At 45.6% G+C, this 21,203-nt stretch overlaps 1 protein-coding gene across 2 annotated transcripts in view; it reads right to left on the bottom strand.

Moving 5' to 3' along the window:
- PCDH15 (protocadherin related 15) overlaps positions 1-21,203 on the bottom strand; it is a 640,425-nt gene that overhangs the window by 124,778 nt on the left and 494,444 nt on the right. For both annotated transcript variants that reach the window (XM_063406141.1, XM_063406139.1), the window contains 3 exons: positions 14,533-14,726; positions 10,365-10,497; positions 4,681-4,760 (listed from right to left, as the gene is read on the bottom strand). In XM_063406141.1, the coding sequence (XP_063262211.1) occupies positions 4,681-4,760; positions 10,365-10,497; positions 14,533-14,726 (407 nt within the window). The remainder of the gene's footprint in view (positions 1-4,680; positions 4,761-10,364; positions 10,498-14,532; positions 14,727-21,203) is intronic.

The raw sequence follows: 21,203 nt of genomic DNA, 5'->3' as shown, positions 1-21,203 counted from the left end.
TGCAGGAACAAGGGAGGTGGAAAATGAATCCCTGAGTGGTTTGGGTTGGGAGGGACCTTAAGGTTCACCCAGTGCCACCCCTGCCACGGGCAGGGACACCTTCCACTGTCCCAGGCTGCTCCAAGGCCCACCCAGCCTGGCCTTGGACACTGCCAGGGAATTGGGATCTTGTGATTATTGAAGCCCATTTTAAAAGGACAACAAAAGAAGGCTTAATAGGAAGCAACACAAAACAATGTTTGAAAGCATTGCAAATTCCTGTAGCTGCTGACAAATGAAAAAATTTGGGGTTTTCCTCTGATCTAATTCCAACTTGCAAATGTCTGGAAGTCACCCAGAGGAAAAAGACCCTGCCACAGACTTATTATTTTTATATTAGGAAGGATCAGGAGGGCACAGTGTGGACAGTCCTGCCTAAAGAAGCTCAGTGCTCCTTAACTGAGCTGGCATCAGAGCCCTGAGCTGTCCCAAAGATCCACACTTCATTTCCACGATTTCAGTGCCTGCTGGAACCTGGGCAAGGTTGTGACAAAGTGATGACACCTCTCCTAAATCCAGAGGGCATTTAACAACTATGGATCCAGGGTGACAGTGATCCCAGCAGCTTCTCCCATGGAATTCCACCAAATATCTTAAGGAAGATGTAACACCATAAGTGTTTGCAGCCCAAACTCCACACAGTGGGATCTGGAGATCCTGTGGTTTCCCATGTGCTATTCCACTGCCAATGGGTACATCAGACACAAGCAGTGGTCAGGCACAGCTCTAAATTCTATTTGCTGTACCCATATTTGATGTGTCAGACCCAGAGCATGAACAATGACTTGTGCAGAGGTTTTATTGAAACAGAAAATCCAAACTAAAGCACAAATTCCCACCAAACCAGGAGGTCTCCCTGGCTGGACTTCTCCAGAACACTTGGATGTGTCACACCTGGACCTAATAATGGATTTTTTTCCCCTAAAATGTAAATTTCTGCAGGATTCCTTCTCTAATTTCCTACTCTCAGAGAAGATCTCAGCAAACTGGTTCCAGGCCAGTTTTTCCACTTTTTCCAACAGAAACAAATCTCAGCACTTCCTGGGAAGCTGCTCCTTCCAACAAATACCACAGAAATTGTGAGTGGGAGCACAATTCTGCCCTAGGCTTGAAAGGCTGGTGGGGAAAATAATATTTCAGGGAAATTTCAGGAGATGCTCCAGTCAGTCTGCCTCATGGTTATCCAATGAAAACTTGGGTTTGTGTCCTGTTGAGCTTCCTTCCAAAAGGAAAATTTTCATTGAATCTAAAATACTTCCCCGGAAATTGGTAAAAACCAGGGGTTAATGAATTTTGTATATGGTTTTTAACCCAATAAATATGGAGCTGAGATGTCTTGGGTCCTGGAGAGAGGACAATGGAATTTCCAGCATCCCCCTCCTTCTTCCAGAGTGGAATTCCAGATGCTGAGGATTCCTGATCCAGGGAAAATGATGCTCCAAAGGGAAAGGGCAAAGTGCAACACCATAAAAAAGGATAGACCTGAGAGTTTCTGCATATATTTATATATTTTTAAATATATAACCACATATTATTATTTAAAATACACATTAATATACATTTTATATAAAGTAACTTACTGATATATTGATATATTTTATACAACCACATATTATTTAAGAGATATATCTCCAATTGTTGTATATATTATATTATTATACATATAGCTATAGCTATTATAACTATAAATATAACAGCTATGCATAATTAATCCGTACATGTGTATGGATATTTATATGATTATATCCACAGACAAATGTTAAAATTATATATATACATCCAAAAAGGACATGATCCATATTTTATATCTGCATATTAGATCTTATTATATTTGCGATTTTAGTTACTTGATTGGAGCAGTAATTGGGTTACTAATTTGATTATTAAGACTTTAATTAGATTAAGGAAAATTCTTAGTTTAGCAGACAGATATGGCCCTCAAGAAGGCAAAGCAATCAGCCATTATATATAAGCATGTGACTATAAATAAATATATTTAATACATTAAATATATGTATTAAATTATTATGTTATATAGAAATATCTATTTTTCAGCATTTGTTCAAATCAGTGCAAGAAAATACAAAAAAAATTAGGGGGAAGGAAGAGTAGATAAAACATAAAAGACTAAAGTGGTACATTATTAATTAAAAATATATTAAAGTGGAGCTGAGAATAGAATATTGACATCAAACACTGATCTGCATGAATCCATGTGCACTTCTCTAATATTTTCTACCATATCCCCTTTTTTATTTCTTTCCTACCCCTGGAAAAATTATGCTTGACTGTCTGTTTCAATAGATGAGCATCATTTGAAAACAGGCTAAATTACAAATATCCTAAATTATAAATACCCTAAATTATACGTCCTAAATTATCAATAGCCTGTGTTTTCCCCCAGGATTCTGACTGCTTTTACACTCCAGCTTTCCAGCCTCACTCTTTCCTGGGAGCATAAGGAGGCAGGGAATTACCAGAGGTGGTGCTCAGGTTCCAGAGAAGGGAGAACAAAACCATCTTCAAACCCTCAGACTGAGGAGAAAGATGGAGCTGGGAGATGCAGAACTGGGAACACCCAGTCCTGGTGCTGCCAGGCAGGAATTACACTGGAGTTCACTGCCTGCTCCAGGGAGGAAAACAAGAACCCAGAAAAAGGGAGAGAGAATCCTGGTCATGGGCTCTGCCTTGACCTTCACGCATCCAAAATTGAGATCAATTCCTGTAGCCTGACACCATTTACATTAAAGATGTTTTATTTAATATTAATCCTCCTTTAATTGATCAACATATTTCAGTATCCAGGAAAAAGAAGGCAAAAGGCTGAAGGAAATTTGGCACAAAGCCTTTTCCAAAGGAACAGGAAGAGGAAAACTCTTCAAGGAAATCTTAACATGAGGTGCTGGAGCAGAGCCAAGCACTGAACCCCAAACGTGCTCAGATTTGTGGGGACTGCAAGGCTGGGGGAGTCAGGCCTTCCAGGGATCCCAGGGGATGAGGATGGAGGAATGGAGCAGGAATTCCAGTTAGGAATTCATTCACACACTATCTTTAACTGCTTGGTTTCTGTGTATGGCCACCTTGCTCACATCCCAAACTGGACAACAGGTGGATCCAGATTCCAGAGGATCTTCATGCCAGGAGCTGGCCCGGATTTCCACAGGTTTTTTTAAGCCTGTGTGGTGTGGAGAACTGACAGGAATTTAATGGTGTGGTGTGATCACTGAGTGACCCCTTTGGAGTATCTCTTGTGTAGCCAGGTGGGATTGTTCGAGTTAAAATCAAAAACCAGTGCTTTCCTACCACTGGAACTCCCCTCTAGAGCATCCCTCATGTAACCAGGTGGGATTTTTCAGGTTAAAATCAAAAAATGGTGCTTTACTACCACTGGAACTCCCCTCTAGAGCATCTCTCATGTAACCAGGTGGGATTATTCATGTTAAAATCAAAAAATGGTGCCTTACTACCACTGCAATCCCTCTTTGGATCATCTCTCATGTAGCCAGGCTGGATTATTCACCTTCTAAATCAACAAACCCTTCCTTACTACCACTGCAACCCCTCTTTGGAGCGCCTTTCATGACACTCTTGTAGATTATCCAAGTTCCAAAGGTGCCACAGGAGGTCAGGATGAGTTTTTCCGTGTTAAGGAAAGGGTTGGTTGTGTCCCTTGGGCAGGAGTCCCTACAAAAGTCCAATCCCAAACCAGGGACAGCACCAGGAGCCCAACATCAATCCCTGCCCTGGCCATGGCTGTGAAGGAAAGTGTCCCCCTTCCAAAGTGTCCCCTCTCCAAAGTGTCCCTTCCCTCACCTGCCAACTCTCTATCAATCCTTGTGGATGAGAGCACCAGCATCTCCTGGCACCTTCTAGGCTTTATTCCCATTTCCTGAAGGATTTGATTCTCCATGAATGGGAGATTGATCATCCACAGCTCACTCAGAACATGCAAACCTGTCTTAGGATGTTTGGCTATTTAGGTTCACAATCTTTCCCTCACACCAAATTTGAATTATTTTGCACCAAGAATTAATAAGCCCCAGGTTGCTTCTGTCCCATTATTTGTTGTGGGAAGTCAGCTCACCACCCTCCCCCTTCCTCCTGCAAGGACGAGGATACTTTGGATTGCAAATAATAATTAATAACAGGTAAATTAATAGCTAAAAATAGGTAAAATAAAGGGTGGTGGGCCAGGCACAGACCAATCTGATGCTTATATTTCATAACAAACCCTCTGTTTCTCACTCTATTTAAGTTGAAATTCAACTGAAGGAAAATAAAGCTCTTAAACAATTCTCAATAGGCTTTTCACCACAGGCTAAACCACAACAAGTCAGGAAATTAAAGCAAAAATTGTCCCTGTCATTAGTCAGGAGCTGACAGGTAAAAGGGTTTTAATTAATCCCTGGCCACTCTTTTAAATAGAATCTTTCCACCTCAGCGAGTTTCCCTTACCTGAAGTGTTTAAAATAAGCAAACAGTGGCCAGTGACAAACCCCAGAGTGGAATTTGGCTCACAGAGCTCTCGTTGTTGGCTGACAGCCCCTGCGAGGAGCAGCTGAGGGTGTCTGAGCACAGCCCTTTTCTCTCAGCCCCTCCATTCCCTGCACTGACAATTTCCAAGCCTGCTTTCCCACTTACCTCTGAGAGAGATTAAAAACTTGTTGAGGATCTCCATTCTGAATGAGGTATTTGATGGGGTCGCCCTCTCTATCGAAAGCCTTTAGGGGAGGAAAAAAGAGGACAAAATTCAGTCAGTGGCAAAGGTTTCTTCTCTTCTCTTCCATGTAGAAACCGGGGAATTAAGGGATTAATTTGGATGACACCAATCCCTGTTTCTAAGGCAACTCTGGTTGTTGATGGGCTACTCAAGTTGAAGCTGGAGCACATCAGGATTCTCATGCTGCACAGAAATGACAATATCCTGAATGCAGGATAATAATTACTATTAATTATTAGTAATTATCTAATTATCAAATTACAGCTACATCCAGCAGCATGAGTATGAAATTTAGGCTCTAATCATTTACTCCTATTTTTCTGTGGCCCCACACTGATTAGATTGAACTTTCAGTTTCCTTTCTTCCCATTCTTCATTTCCACTTCTTATCAAGATCCCTCTTTCTGTTATTTTATTGGAATCCCAATCTTTGGCTGCTACTCCAGTGAGTTCCAACTGCAGCACTCACCCTCCACAATAATTTGCTTTTTGGGAGGTGGGGTGTGTGTGAAGATCAGGATAAGACCTTTAAGAACAGGCATTGCCAGCACCAAAATGAGGATATTCCACCTATTAGGTGGAAAAAAAATCTTTCAGAAGTGGAATAAACTCCTTTTGATGTCTCTCCCGGTGCCACCTGAGGCCATTTCCTCTGGTCTGGAAAAGGCCAACCCCCATCTTGCTCCTATCAAGTTGTTGCTGTGGACCACAATCAAGGGCTGCCTAGCTTTGAGATGACCACCTAAAAGGAGTTTTTGAGACAAAAACCCAAGGAAAATAACAAAAAACCCAACTCAAACACTCCCCAAAATTAACAGCAGAAGCACAAACCATTAGAATGTGCAGGCAGAGCAGGGAATACAGTAAGAAAGCAACTTGGCTTAGCCCAATAAAAAACAGGGGCTAAGTCAGATGGAAGGGATCAGCACAAAGAAAGGACAAGGAAAACTGGATGGGGACAGTCAGGAAAAGTCAAGGCAAAACTGGAATAGAAACAGGAGAGAACACAAAGGATAACAAAGAAATGTTTAAATTACAGAAGGAACCTGAGGAGCGGTTTGGAAAGCAGAAGGAATGACGTTGAGAAGGTCAAAGAGGTAAAACTGCCCCTGTTCCAGCTCCAAACTAAGTTAACTGGGGCAAAACTTCAGCTGAGAGCTGGGCAGGAGTCAGGCAGAGAAGTGTTCATGAACAGAGATCTTTGAATCAGCTGCTGGAATTCGAAGCTGGTGAAGTCCATCCTGGTGTACAGGAGGGCTGCAGCAATCTCAAAGCCATCAGAGATTTTTTTGAGCACTCCCAGAGAACAAAAATGCTGGAGGGCAAACCCAAGGTCTATCCCTCATGGAAGGAAGTCACACACCAGGCAAGTGGAGTGCAGTTCCCAGAAACCCACAAATATCCAAATTCTTTGTAAGTTCCCTGCAATGCCAATATGCAGATGGATGACACAGACCTAAATTTCTCCAGAACAAAAGGATGCTGAAGCAATTTAATCTGATTTTCCAACAGGACAAGTCTCTTGAACGGGGCAGAAACTGTGGGTCAATAAAGCAGCTGAGCCGTGGTGAAGGCTTGATGGGACATTTTCCCAAAGGAGTTCTGACAACACAGTCTCCAAATGGAGGGTGGGATTAAGCCAGAATCAAACCCATCATCAAAATTAAGGCCAGGCAGTAGTGGGTAGTTAATACTGACTCAGTTCTGCACGCGTGTGTACAGCTCTCCCAGCACTGATCAACATTCCCATCCACAGCATCAACAACAGACTGGGAAAATGGGGAGAACTGTTTATAAATTCCATGGGTGGTGCTGAGTGACGGGAGGTGTGGGTGGAATTTGGATCTCCTTGGCCTGAGGATATGAACAGTCAGGATGTGAGCCAAGAACACAAAATGCTGCAAACACTGGAGGCAGACAATGTGAGGAGCTGGCATCTCTGAGGACTGGCCTTGCTCCTAAATCACCAGAATCCCCTACTTGCTCCTGTCTTTAGCCCTTTGTCCTCCTTTTGCCTTCCTTGCAGGGCATCCTGCCCTCCCTTCACATTCAGCTGTCTCAGGGGTATCATTATGGTCTGCATTCTCTCACAGCAAGTCAGGGGCGCTCAGAAAGCCAGAAAATCAAAGACTGGCTGTCCCTGATTTCATTTCCTCCTTATCCCCACAGAAAATCCACCTTCAATCAACATGCTTTAAAAAAAGGGGGGTAAAGTCAATCATTGCTTTTAAAAACTCTTGCTTTCTTTAAAAGCAAAGAACATGAAGTTGAGAACAGAAGAAAACCACCCAAGGCAAGGAAGAAGAGCAACCTGCTCCTGATATTTTCCAGATCAATGGCATGGAGTGATTCCATAAATTGTACACAACAATTTCATGTTAGCTCCATGTTCAGCCCATAACTGGACCCTGCTAACAGCCCTATTTGTTCTGCAGGCTCCCAGAAAAAGGACAGCATTTGCATATTTTAATTAATAATGGCTCGCAGAACATGAAGCCATAAACGCCTCCCAGGCATGCCATAAACTCTGAGGTTTATTTACAAATTAATGCAGTGGAGATCATTTAATATTGCAATAATCTCAGATGTTGTTAATTAAAACACCAGTCAAGACCAACCAGGTGGGTTAGAAAATAAATAAGGGGATAAGAAAGAAATAAGACCCTCCATCATCAGCATAAGAAATTTTAATGGACAAGTAAAAGTCAATTTTATTTTTCCAAAGTCTAATGGGCAAATTAAAAGCAGCATTTGCATTGTTACTGACCCTAATGTTTTGCAGATCTTCAGATTTGATAATTTGGGAGCACTTGAAAAATTTGGCTGGCTCTCTCCAGGATTTTGTAACCCTCCTGCTGTATAAAGAACTACCAAATTATTACTAAGAGAGAGCCATAATTTCTTAATCTGCACCAGCCCAAACACTGATGGGATTAATAAGGCTCAGGAAAAGAAACATCAGTGTGAAAATTTACACAGGATGTTCCATATCATTGATGGAACACAGGCAATACCTTAAGGCACTGACAGAATTCCACAAAACCCAAACCAAGGTGCCTAACTGGGAACTTTCTGTTGCCTGGAAAAGGCAGCACAGGGTTTCAGAAGCTTAAATACTCAGTTTATGAATGTTTAAACAGTCCTGGTGGATTTTACACAGCAGGGAATAAAAGAAGATGAAAACAGAAGTATGCTGAACACCAGAGAAGTCCTTCAATCCAGATGGAGGTTTTAAGGCAGGACAAGGGAGTTGGACTTGGAAATGGGTTGGGAGGGATCCTCAAAGCCCACCCAGTGCCACCCCTGCCATGGGCAGGGACACCTTCCACTGTCCCAGGCTGCTCCAAGCCCCAAAGTCCAGCCTGGCCTTGGGCACTGCCAGGGATCCAGGGGCAGCCACAGCTGCTCTGGGCACCCTGTGCCAGGGCCTGCCCACCCTGCCAGGGAACAATTCCTGCCCAATGTCCCATCCAGCCCTGCCCTCTGGCAGTGGAAGCCATTCCCTGTGTCCTGTGCCTCCATCCCTTGTAAAAAGTCCCTCTCCATCTTCCACATTTCAGGTTGAGGACTACCAGACCTACAGGAGATACAGTCCTTACTAACCACTAAAGCTAAAGCCAAGCATATTTGGGATTTACCAGTCAAGTATTTTTCATAAAATGCAGAATCATTGAGGTTGGAAAATCCCTCCCAGCCCATGGAATCCCAGCTGTGCCCAATGCCCACCTTGTCCCCAGCCCAGAGCACTCAGTGCCACCTCCAGCCCTTCCTTGGACACCTCCAGCCATGGGCACTCCAACCCTCCCTGGGCAGCCCCTGCCAAGGCCTGAGCTCCCATTCCATGCACAAATTCCTGCTGCTGGCCAAGCTGAGCCTCCCCTGGCCCAGCCTGAGGCCGTTTGCCCTTGTCCTGTCCCTGTTCCCTGGGAGCACAGCCCGACCCCCCCTGGCTGTCCCCTCCTGTCAGGAGCTGTGCAGAGCCACAAGGTCCCCCCTGAGCCTCCTTTTCTCCAGGCTCAGCCCTTTCCCAGCTCCCTCAGCCTCTCCTGGGGCTCCAGCCCCTTCCCCAGCTCCCTTCCCTGCCCTGGACACGCTCCAGCCCCTCCAGGGCTCTCTGGCTGGAGGGACAGAACTGGACACAGCCCTCGAGGTCCCTCAGCAGGGCCAGCACAGAAAGGGTTGTTTGGGGTTTAATGAAACATTAAAGCAGATTATTCTATTGGAGCTTCAGTTTCCAACCATATTTAAATCCCATTAAATCCTTCAATACTAAAACCTGCCAAGAGGTTTTCTGCCTCCTATGATCCCTCAGGCCCTCAGCCACAGATTCCAGCACCTGTCAGGGAAACAGAAATGTTTCTGTTTCTCAGCATGTTCCTGGCTCCTGTTCCTCCTTGGGGCTTCTAACCCCAAGTGTCTCTCACCAGGGAGGAGAAGGCTCCTGAACAGCCTGGCCCTTCAACTCCTCCCTCCCTGCCGACACCACAGATGTGCCAGGAGTTAATTAGCAGCACTGAGCTAAATTAGTCATCGTCCTTCAGCACAGGTGACTGTATCAGCTTAACCAGCCAAAATAATCCCAGTCTTCCATCAGGAAACCATTTTAGCAGGAGCTTTCCCATCCACCTGCTTCAGTGAGTTAATTAGAGCTCCTTTATTTCACTAATGCTAAACACAGCATTAAGTAAGTTCCTGATCGCACAAAAACAACAACAACAACAACAACAAAACCCTAAGTAAAGAGTTGCCATTTATCTCCCTATTTTGCACAGCTGGTTTTTGGGCAGAGCACAATGCAGTAAATAAGGAACAGTAAATAAGTGAGGAGAGAGTTGATTTTTTTAACCATTAGCACAACAAGGGGAGGATGAGGGATGTTCCTGCTCCTGGACCTGGCCAGAAGCTGATCCCAGCGCACAGGGTCCCACTAATCCTGGGCCTGGCAGCACTGGGATCTCTGCTCCCTCTCACTGTTGTTACACACACCAAGGGGTAGAAATAGCTTCAGGCTTTTTTCAAAAATGACAGGCTGGGGAAGGCAAATCGCCAAAAATCTTGCTGAAATTCCCCATGAATGAGGTGATGAAGCTCCACTGATCTGCTAGCAAATATGGAGAGAGACTTTAACTGAAGGAATCACAGGCCCTTCAAGCTTCCAGCCACTCATAGAATTATTTTTTCTAATAAAATTATCACAGAATCCCAGAATGATTTGGATTGCAAGGGACTTCGAAGATCAACTCATTCCACCCCCTGCCATGGGCAGGGACACCTTCCACTGTCCCAGGTGCTCCAAGTCCCATCCAGCCTGGCCTTGGACACTTCCAGGGATCCAGGAACAGCCACAGCTTCTCTGGGCAGTGCCATTTGAAGCCTCTAGCATCTTTTACAATATTTAAATCAAAAAAGAAGTAACAGAAATAGCCAAGCGATCCCTCTTTCTCTGCAGTCCATGTAAAAGGGGCTGTTGATCAAAACGAAATCATTTTCAATCCCTTTGAACTGCCCCTGGATGCAAGGACTGGCTTGTGCACGGCACGGACACAGAGGGCAGGACATGGAGAAGGTCTCAGTGCCTCAGGGAGGGGCGGGGAAGCCTCTGTACCTGCAGGTTCAGCAGCACAGCGCCGATCCTCATGGCCTCGCTGACCTCCAGGCTGTACATCAGCTGCGGGAAGCGCGGGGGGCTCTGGTTGTTGGGAGGCAGCACCTCGATGTAAACAGTGGTGATGGAGCTCCTGCAGTGCAAGGGGGGAAAAAACAGTCAAAAACAGTCAAAACCAGTCAGAATCAATAAATCCAATCCACAAGGCCACCCACAGTGGCTGCTTTACGCGCTGTGTGTTCTCGAGCTCTAACAGCCTCCCTTTGCTCCTCTAAAAGCTTCAGGACACATTTTTCCTTCTGGATCAAAAGGAAAGCAGGCTGCCACATGAACAGGAAGAAAAGCTCAGTAATTTCTCCCAAAGCAGCCCAAAGTGGTGTTCTTTCAGATCTGTGAGGTATCAGTGCACACTCCACAAACAAACAGCTCCAGTGTGCTGTGTCCTCTGCGGGAGCAGCACAAATTCCAAGCTGGGAACTGCTCCTGCCACGCACACCAGCCACCCCTGGAGCTGGCAGTCAGTTTGCTTCCTTTCCTCAGAAAAGAGGGAGCTGGGAATGCTGGCAGAGAGGATAATGCTGGGAGAAGGGATGCACACAACTCTGTGAGGCTGCTGCAATGCTGTGGATCAATAATTCCCGTTTCAGAGCAATAAATCCCATTTCAGAGCAGTGGCAATGCAGGTGGCTGCAAATCCCTGGCAAACCCTTCAGCTGCACTGAATCCCTGCTTCAAACAGGGCACATCCACACACATGGTGACAAGATTCCCACTGTGCCAGAGGGCAGGGCTGGATGGGATATTGGGCAGGAATTGTTCCCTGGCAGGGTGGGCAGGCCCTGGCACAGGGTGCCCAGAGCAGCTGTGGCTGCCCCTGGATCCCTGGCAGTGCCCAAGGCCAGGCTGGACTTTGGGGCTTGGAGCAGCCTGGGATTGAAGAGGTGTCCCTGCCCTGGCATTGGGTGAGCTTTGAGGATCTCTCCCAGCCCAAACCATTCTGGGATTCTAGGAATAGTAAACAAATTTTCTTCAAATATTTAAGGCAAAATCACAGAAGTAAAGCATTACTAGTCTACAAACTAAAAGCACTCTGATATTAAATGGCCTCTATTCTGCAATTCCAATCAACTTTTTTATTAACACCTAGCATTTTTCCCCCATGTCTTTTGTGTGGGTTATAGCCCAGTTAAAGAGCTGGCAAATTCTCCTTTAGCATGGGAAGGGGAAGGAGATGGAGCTGAGCCAAGCACTGCAGCTGGTGTTTGCAAGTGAATACACAGAGACCTGCACAGCATTTGGGAATTGTGGAGAGCTCCCAAAATCACTCCAGGATGGAAAAACAGCTTTTGTGCCCCAGCTGATTGAAAGTCACCTGCATCCCCATCTCTGCTTAAATTATCTCCATATGGAATCATGGAATGGTTTGGGTGGGAAAGGACCTTAAATCTCATCCATTGCCACCCCTGCCATGGTCAGGGACACCTCCCAGTGTCCCAGGCTGCTCCAAGCCCCAAAGTCCAACCTGGCCTTGGGCACTGCCAGGGATCCAGGGGCAGCCACAGCTGCTCTGAGCAATTATAAAATCTATGATGAATGGATTTCCATCCATGTGCATCAACCTATCTTGACTTGATCCAGCAGAACCCCGTATCACCAAGTGATATGAATCCCATGTCCAGGAATCTGAGGGATTGTGAAAAGCCTAAAGTCTGACCTGAAATTGTTTGATTTTACAAATGTTGTCATTTTTTTCTCCAAAACCAGGAATTGTTGTGCTTCAATGTAGGAGTGGGCTGTGAAGGGAAAGGTGAGATCTCCAGCCCTGGAAGGTTTCAAGAAACAACTGGATGTGACACTTGCTGTGGTTTAGTTGACAAGGTTGAACTCAATGATCTTGGAGGTCTTTTCCAACTGTAACAATTCCATGATATCTCAATAACCTATGTAAATAATTATAATTCATTATATTCAACCCCCAATTCTCAGCTGGGGCATAGCCACCCATCAACATTTTTAGATGTCATTCCATGCAAAAACATCCCAACAAACCTAGACAGAATTCTGAATTCCAATTTAAATTTGTGTTCAAAAAGGCTGCAGAGCTCCAGTTGCTGAGCCAGGTTCAGTGGCTGGGGTTTGCTTTGTGCATAAGCAAGGGGAGACTGAAATCCAGCCACTTTCCAGGTGACTTTGGTTATCCTGGCAGAGCTTTCCACCTCTTACTTGCCTTGAAGACATTTTCAGAGGAGGAAGCACAGGCTCCCAACATCCATCCTCAGAAATGCAGATGTTTAGGCAACACAAAGTTTTCTCCAGCACAAATGGAGCTGATGGCAATCAGAGCTATAGTCTGGGGCCACACCGTGGGGATCTCAGACTCTCTGAAGGGGAATTATTGATTTTTGCCCTCACTCTGAAGTACTACACAAAATACATGCATAATTGTCCTCAATTTCCTCCTCAGCACTACCAGCAGCCTACTACCAGCTTGAGAGGGTTTATCAAAAAAGCAAGCAGGAGGAAAAAGAGAGTGAAATTCAACCAGGGGACAGCTACCAGATGCTAATTTTATGAACAACTTAGCAAGTTGAATGGACAGTAATTATAAAATATGTGCACAACAGCATGAGCTGCATTCATGGAAACATGATAGAAGCAGCAGGTCCTGAGGAAAATCCAGTTACTGAAATCCTACTCTTGTATTTTCTTTCCTTCTTATGTTTCCCATTTGGAGAAGAAGTTTTCACTTTACAGTTGTGGGAGGTTTAAACACTGGACCCTCCTGATCCTCCCTGTCACGCTGTTTGGTCAAGGAGGTTGTCACATTATCAATACCAGGCCCAGAACACGGGGGACATCTTTTTGCTCCCTCCACACCTTCATGAAATGACATTTTGGCACAACTGCCACATTTAGAACACAAACTCCACAGAAACAGGTAAGCAGGGCTTGGTACTACCTTTGCTGGTTTTTGATCATAAAGGTCATAGAACGGTTTGGGTTAAAAAGGACCTTAAAGATGATGATGTTCCTCTCCCCACCTAAATCCTAAATTTGCAGTCTGCCCTTCTTTTTCAGCTGGGATACAACAGAGGTAATTCTGAATTCTGCCCTCGAGAATTTTGGTCTTAGCGGGGACACTGCACACCCTACATCTGGAAAGGGTCTCCAGCTCAGCAACCCCATTCTTTGGGATCCTTTTTGCAGATTTTCTGAACAAAAGGCATCTCCCTCATCATTGCTTCCTTCTTTCCATCCCTTCACCTCAATGAATGAATGGACACGCACAGTGGCAGCACAACTGGGAACTTTTAAATAACAGACCATGGCAAAGCAACAAAATCAAAAAAGCCCAGTGCTGTAAGGGAAATATCATGAAGGACCACAAAGGGCAAGAATTCTACTGTGCTGCTTTTCCAGACCAGAGGCATGGAACTGTATCCCAGCGTGGATTACAGACACGGGGTATGGCTGGATGTCCTAGTTCAGGGAAAGATTTGTGAGGAAACCTCCGAGCAGGGTCCCTCTGGAAAGCAAACTCAAAAGGCCCCTCTTCCCAGCTGGTCTGGGAAAAGAACTTCCTCAGAGAAAAGTGGAAAAAACTATTTAACAAACAAAATGCCTACAAGCATAAAGAATGAATAAGATGAAACTTCTTGCTGCTCCGAAGAGAGATGGTAAACCTGCAAAAATCTTTGCTGTGGGTAGCTCAGCTCATTCAGTTTTTTCTCAGTTTCAGTCTCTCTGGATGTCCAGGCCCGGTGGGCCGCAGATGCCAGCCCTTGGTGCTCCTCTGGGGTATTCAGTTCAGAGCAGATTTAAGGAAAGAAATTTTTTCTTTCCAAGAAAAAGGGGAAAAAAAAAGCCTAGGGAACTTCTCTGCCCTAGCTAGCTAAAACTAACCAAAAAGCAAAAAAAAAATCTGTGTCACAGCCACTGGTCCATGCTTCAGATGAACACAGTCCAGAGAGGATTGTGCAGGAGCGAGAGCTGTTCTCAAAACAAACTTGGCGTTTCTCCATTCCCTGCTTTGCTCTCAGAGCCAGTCTGAAAGGCACAGAACTCAACACACAGCCCAGGCAGAATAGACAACGGGGGGTACCAGCCCCATAAAGTCACCCCGGGACACTGTAGCCATGGCCCTGACGCCAGCAGATGCGTTAGTTACCTTCTCTGTGCGGGTGGAGCACTGTCGGAGGCTCTGACAGTGAGGGCGTAGGAGCGCCCCACGGCCAGCGCCACTCCCGGCGCGATGGTGACCAGCCCCGTGTGCTCGTTGATGGCGAAGTGCCCCTGGTCCCCGGCCAGGATCTCGTACACCACGCGCCCGTTGGCCCCCTCGTCCGCGTCCACGGCCGTCAGCTGCAAGGCAGAACCACAGCGTCAGCACGGAGCCGCCTCCACGGCCTCCGGGAGGGGGATCGGACACCTGGGACACGCGCAGGGATTTCTGAGCACCTCACAGCAAAGATACAGCTGAAGTGGAGGGTAATAAGTGTAAGGACATCACGAAGCAGGGAAAAGCCGCCTGCTAAATACTTTCAGCCACTTATTTTAAGATACAACTTAAGAAACCTAATGATACCGAGTTTATTCTGTCTATATAAAACTTTCAGAAGGGAGAAGACCTTCCTTTTTTTTTTTGTGTAGCACCTTTGTTGTTTTTTTTTTTTTTTGGTGTAGCAATGGTGCCCAACGTGGGGCTCCCGGGGAACCCTCCCCGGGGACCCCCCTAAATCCAAACTACAACATAGCAACAGTAATGAGAGGATTGTATTTATTTATTTCCCATCCCTCTCTTCACTTTTCCCAGTGACAGCCCTGGTAGTGCCAGGAAGTCTCGCGTCCAGGCCTGGCATTCCAAGCCCTCCTGGTGCACAACTGGAGAGCAATGTTGGTGTTAATATGTACCTACAGCTATGGCAGCCAAGTGGAAGGGAAATGGCAGCTGTTCCCATATGGATACACACTTGGAATCATGGAATCATTCAGGTCGGAAAAGCCCTCTAAGATGGCTGAATCCAACTGTTAACCCAGCACTGCCAAGACCACCAGTAGCCCATCTTCCCAAGAACCACGTTTTCTTTAAATCCCTTGAGAAAAACCTTAATCCTGATATTAGACCCAACTTCTAGTGGTGAGCATAATGAAATGAGGGGGTTCTTCTCTTCCCCCCTGAGAAAGGCAGTGGGTTTATCCCAATTCCGGAGGGAGCCATGCTAAAGCAAACACACACACAGTCAGGAATTAGAGCCCAAGGAATATATTTGCTTTTAGTGAATCATGGAAGAAAATCCCAGAGTGGTTTGGGTTGGAAGGGACCTTAAAGCTCATCCCATTCCACTCCCTGCCAAGGGCAGGGACACCTTCCACTATCCCAGGTTGTTCTAAGCTCAGTTCAACCTGGCCTTGTTGTCTCTTCCTCCTTTAGGAGCTGTTTTGCTGACACACAACTGACTTTTCACTCTGTAGGACAACATTCCATCAAACAGCACACGGAATGACATGAAGTGGTCTGAGCAGCACTGGAACATCCAGGAGGCCACAGCATCCAGCTGTGAGTCCAGCTGCCAGCAGCTGGCAGTGAAGTTACAGGGAATGATGGCACCAGCAGGGGTGACAGCAGAGCTTTCCTGGGATGTCCAAAGTAATCCCTGCCTCAGGAGGGATCCCTGCAGGATGAAAAAAAAGAGACATAGCTTCTTCAAAGGTCACTGCCTTGGCTTTGCTGACACAAACATTCCTGCCCTGGGGCAGCAGGATGGGAGCACTGAGCATCAGTGGTGATGGAAAACCTGGAACCAACTGCGAGGCCAAGGGCAGGATCAACAGCTACTCCCTGAGGCAAGGCCAGCTGAACTGCAGCCTCTGCACCCCTCCTTGTGACACCCTGAGTCAGGGACAGGGACACCCTGACAGCCCTGCGTGCTACAAGTGAAAATCATCTACCGATCAATGCAGCATCACAGCAACTTCAGCAGCTCACAGCCCCCCACAGCACCGCCCAAGGCTGCAAACCAGCACCCAAAACTTCCAAAGAAACACCTAAAACTGCAAAACAACACCCAAAACTGCCAAAGAAACACATAAAACTGCAAAACAACACCCAAAACTGCCAAAGAAACACCTAAAACTGCAAACTGACACCCAAAACTGCCAAAGAAACACCTAAAACTGCAAAACAACACCCAAAACTGCCAAAGAGACACCTAAAACTGCAAACTGACACCCAAAACTGCCAAAGAAACACCTAAAACTGCAAAACAACACCCAAAACTGCCAAAGAAACACCTAAAACTGCAAACCGGCACCCAAAACTGCCAAAGAAACACCTAAAACTGCAAAACAACACCCAAAACTGCCAAGGAAACACCTAAAACTGCAAACCGGCACCCAAAACTGCCAAAGAGACACCTAAAACTGCAAAACAACACCCAAAACTGCCAAAGAAACACCTAAAACTGCAAAACAACACCCAAAACTGCCAAAGAAACACCTAAAACTGCAAAACAACACCCAAAACTGCCAACGAAACACCTAAAACTGCAAACTGACACCCAAAACTGCCAAAGAAACACCTAAAACTGCAAACTGACACCCAAAACTGCCAAAGAAACACCTAAAACTGCAAAACAACACCCAAAACTGCCAAAGAAACACCTAAAACTGCAAACGACCACCTACAACTGCAAACGACCACCTACAACTGCAAACGACCACCTACAACTGCCAAACACGTAAATCTGCCAAACCACCACCTACAAGTGTCAAAGAAACATCCAAAACTGCCAAACCATCACCTACAACTGCCAAAGAAACACCTAAAGCTGCCAAATCACCACCCAAGACTGCCAAAGAAACACCCAAAACTGCAAAATCACCACCTATAACTGCCAAATCACCACCTGGGACTAGCAAAACACCTTTGCCCAAGGATGGCTAAAAATATGGAAGAGAAGGAACCAAACCTTGCCACTAAAACGAGAATAAACCCCAAAGCTGCACTCTCTGAGTTAATCCCATTTGCATACAACTTTAAGCACCAAGGGGAGGATGTGAATTGTGGAATCTTGGAATGGTTTGGGATGGAAAGGACCTTAAAGCTCATCCAGTTCCATGGGCAGGGACACCTTCCACTGTATCAGGCTCCTCAGAGACCCATCCAACCTGGCCTTGGACACTTCCAGGGAAAATCTCAGGGATCTAATTAGTTCCTAAGATAATCTTGATTCTTTATGCACAGAGGCTCAGTGAAATAAAAAATTTCATTTAGAAAGTTATAAATATTCTTCAAATCAAGCATTAAGCCCACAATATCCTTAAAAACAAATCTTAATCCATCTCCTATAGCATTTTGGGACACACTGAAGAGTGAACATAGGATAAATCCTTGAAATACCCCAAAAATCATGGAACAGAGGTCATCTTCTCTTAAAAATTTAAAAAACAAATTAATATTTGGGTTGTTGTTGTTTTTTTTAATCTACCTCATTCTCTGTCTTGTTTTGGAATTCTGAAGAAGTCATCCTATGACAATTGCAGTTCAATAACTCACTCTATAGCTTCTATACATACCTGGGTGTGTTAATTAACCTTGCAGAGAATAATTATCCACCCAAATGACAGAGCTGTAAAAACCTTGTCTGCTGAACTTCAAAAGTAACACACACACACAGAAAGAAGATAAATAAAGCCTTTATGCAAAATACAGGGTCCTGAGGATTTAATGACAGGATTTGGAACCAGGCCAGTTTTTACTGTGACGACACGAAAAAGGAAAATTAATTGACTACACAAGCACAGAGATTAAGGTTAATTAAACCTAAAAATATGGAATGCTTGGAAAGATAAATGATTTGAAAAACATTTTGGGGGCAAACCCAGGAATCAAACTTGGGATTAAATAGAATTAAAGTTTAACTGCTGCCATAATATATGATTCCAGAAATCCCATCTCCATCTGTCCCAGCCCGATAGAGCTCCATAGTTAACAGGATTTAAGAAACAGCGGCTAAAATGTAAAGGGAGAAGAACAAAACAAGGATTCATTTACTCTTCTAAGAAATTTTCATACAGCAACTCCAACTCCATTGCATCAACATTTAGTGTACGGAAAGTCTGGCAAAATAGGTGGGGATTCTGCTGCAGCAAGAAGTGGTCTTCTTGGAAGGAAAATAAGATTTAGGAATGGTTTTGTTGGGAGGAAAAGGAGAGTTAGGAGTGGTTTTGTTGGGAGGAAAAGGAGATTTAGGAATGGTTTTTTTGGGAGGAAAGGCAGATTTACGAGTGGCTATTTTAGGAGGAAAAGAAGGTTTGGGAATAATTTTTTTTGGGAGGAAAAGGATGTTTCGGAGTGGTTTTGTTGGGAGGAAAAGGAGGTTTAGAAGGATGGCCTTAAGCTTACAAAGACACATCCTGGTTATGATATAAACTCTGCTCAGACTCACTTCATTACTGGAGGAAACTGGGCTCCAATGTTTGTCTTGGAACCTTCCCACAGCAGCATTTCTGATCACCTGGCCCTGGACAGATAAAGTGATGACCAACATTCCCAGCAGCTTTCACCAGATTCAGTGTGATGGAAAAATTCCAGGATTGTTATGGAGATATTCCTGAACTTGAGTCACCCACACACAGCGATCTCTGAATAAGTTAAAATACTTTTTCATTATCTCCTTCAGACATTTCATCAAGCCCCAATCCATTATTTTTCCTTGAGTCTGCAGGGACATTGACTGAGCAATGCAAACACAGCCTGGTTTTGTTTTCTCTCTCTGCTAATCAGGTTTGCTTTGGAGGCGGCAATTAATTACCTGATGGGCAGGAGGCAAAAGGTTGCAAATAAACACGTAAATAAAAGATGAAGCGGGGTTTGGAGATGACTTTTATGAGGATTGTTTAAGGGAAACATTCGGGAGTGGTCAGGCACTGAACAGGTCACAGCCCCGAGGCTGCTCAGGGAGTGTTTGGACAAGACTCCCAGGGGTGCACAGGGTGGGGCTGTTGGGGAGGCTGGGCAGGGCCAGGGGCTGGATCCATGATCCCTGTGGATCCCTCCCAGCTGCAGATACTCCATGATCTTAACATTGCTGCTAAATTATCCTGCTTTGTTATGGCACAATGCAGGTTTAAGGGCTGTTGTCTCGGGTTGCAATGCAAGATGTAACCAAAAGTATGTATTCTATTGCCATCTGTTGAAACCAGTTGGGAAGGTGTTTTTCTTTATCCCTTCTGTGACCCATCCCTCAGAACTCCAGGACGGAGGGGGTGGGTGTCTTCTGTTAATGGGCCAGGAATTAAAACCAGCTGGGGCAGAGTTCTTTATCCCTTCCAGGACCCATCCTCCCTGCAGGGGACCTCTGCTGTCCATGGGCCATCGAGGCTCCCTGCAGGGCTGATACAATTCCATCATCCATGGGAGATGCTGCACCCAGGGGAGAGCCCAGCATTCCCACCTGGATAAACCCTGGGATTCAGAGCCCAGCACAGCCTGTGTGCACTGCATTCCCACCTGGATAAACCCTGGCATTCAGAGCCCAGCACAGCCTGTGTGCACTGCATTCCCACCTGGATAAACCCTGGCATTCAGAGCCCAGCACAGCCTGTGTGCACTGCATTCCCACCTGGATAAACCCTGGCATTCAGAGCCCAGCACAGCCTGTGTGCACTGCATTCCCACCTGGATAAACCCTGGCATTCAGAGCCCAGCACAGCCTGTGTGCTCTGCATTCCCACCTGGATAAAGCCTGGCATTCAGAGCCCAGCACAGCCTGTGTGCACTGCATTCCCACCTGGATAAACCCTGGCATTCAGAGCCCAGCACAGCCTGTGTGCACTGCATTCCCACCTGGATAAACCCTGGCATTCAGAGCCCAGCACAGCCTGTGTGCACTGCATTCCCACCTGGATAAACCCTGGCATTCAGAGCCCAGCACAGCCTGTGTGCTCTGCATTCCCACCTGGATAAGCCCTGGCATTCAGAGCCCAGCACAGCCTGTGTGCACTGCATTCCCACCTGGATAAACCCTGGCATTCAGAGCCCAGCACAGCCTGTGTGCTCTGCATTCCCAGAGGAAGGCTGGACCCATCTCACACCACTGGACCTTCAGAGGAAACTGCCCCTGCTCCAGGATCATTGCTGCAACAGAACCACATCTGTCACTGCAGGAGGGCTGGACTGGGCTGCTGCCAACACCCTGAGCAACAGCGTGTCAGGCTGTGTTCTGACTCTGTCAGTGTTTGCTTTTTGTTTGTTTGGTTTTGTGTACTACTACATTTTTATTTTAACATTCCTAGTAAAGAACTGTTATTCCTATTCCCATATCTTTGCCTGAGAGCCCCTTAATTTCAAAATTATAATAATTCAGAGGGAGAGGATTTACCTTCTCCATTCCAAGGGAGCTCTGGCTTTCCCTGGCAGACACCTGTCTTTCCAAACTAAGACAGATGTAAATCAAGAACTTAGGCTAAGCTGCGGCAGGACCTTAAAAATTAATTTGTACTGGTGCTATCAGACAAAATTATTTCAGTGGGGAACAGGGCACCAATCCCCTGCATATATTATTCTCCATTTTCAATCAGCGAGTTATTTAATTGTTCCTGGAAGAGACTCCTTGAACATGAGTCATGCCACTGCAGCAGGCAATTAGGGAGAAATTAAGATATGTAGAAAGTTTGAGGTAGGATGTAAGAAGAGCAAAACTGGGATTGTTCACCCTGGGGAAGAAAAGCTTTGGGGTGACCTCATTTTGACCTTCCAGGACCTGAAGGAGCTGAAGGAAAGATGGAGAGAGACTCTTTACAAGGGATGGAGAGACAGGACAAGGGAATGTCTTCCCA

Source organism: Prinia subflava, chromosome 9, assembly GCF_021018805.1.
Source record: "Prinia subflava isolate CZ2003 ecotype Zambia chromosome 9, Cam_Psub_1.2, whole genome shotgun sequence".
NCBI lineage: Eukaryota > Metazoa > Chordata > Aves > Passeriformes > Cisticolidae > Prinia > Prinia subflava.
This window is presented reverse-complemented; position numbering and strand designations above follow the sequence as displayed.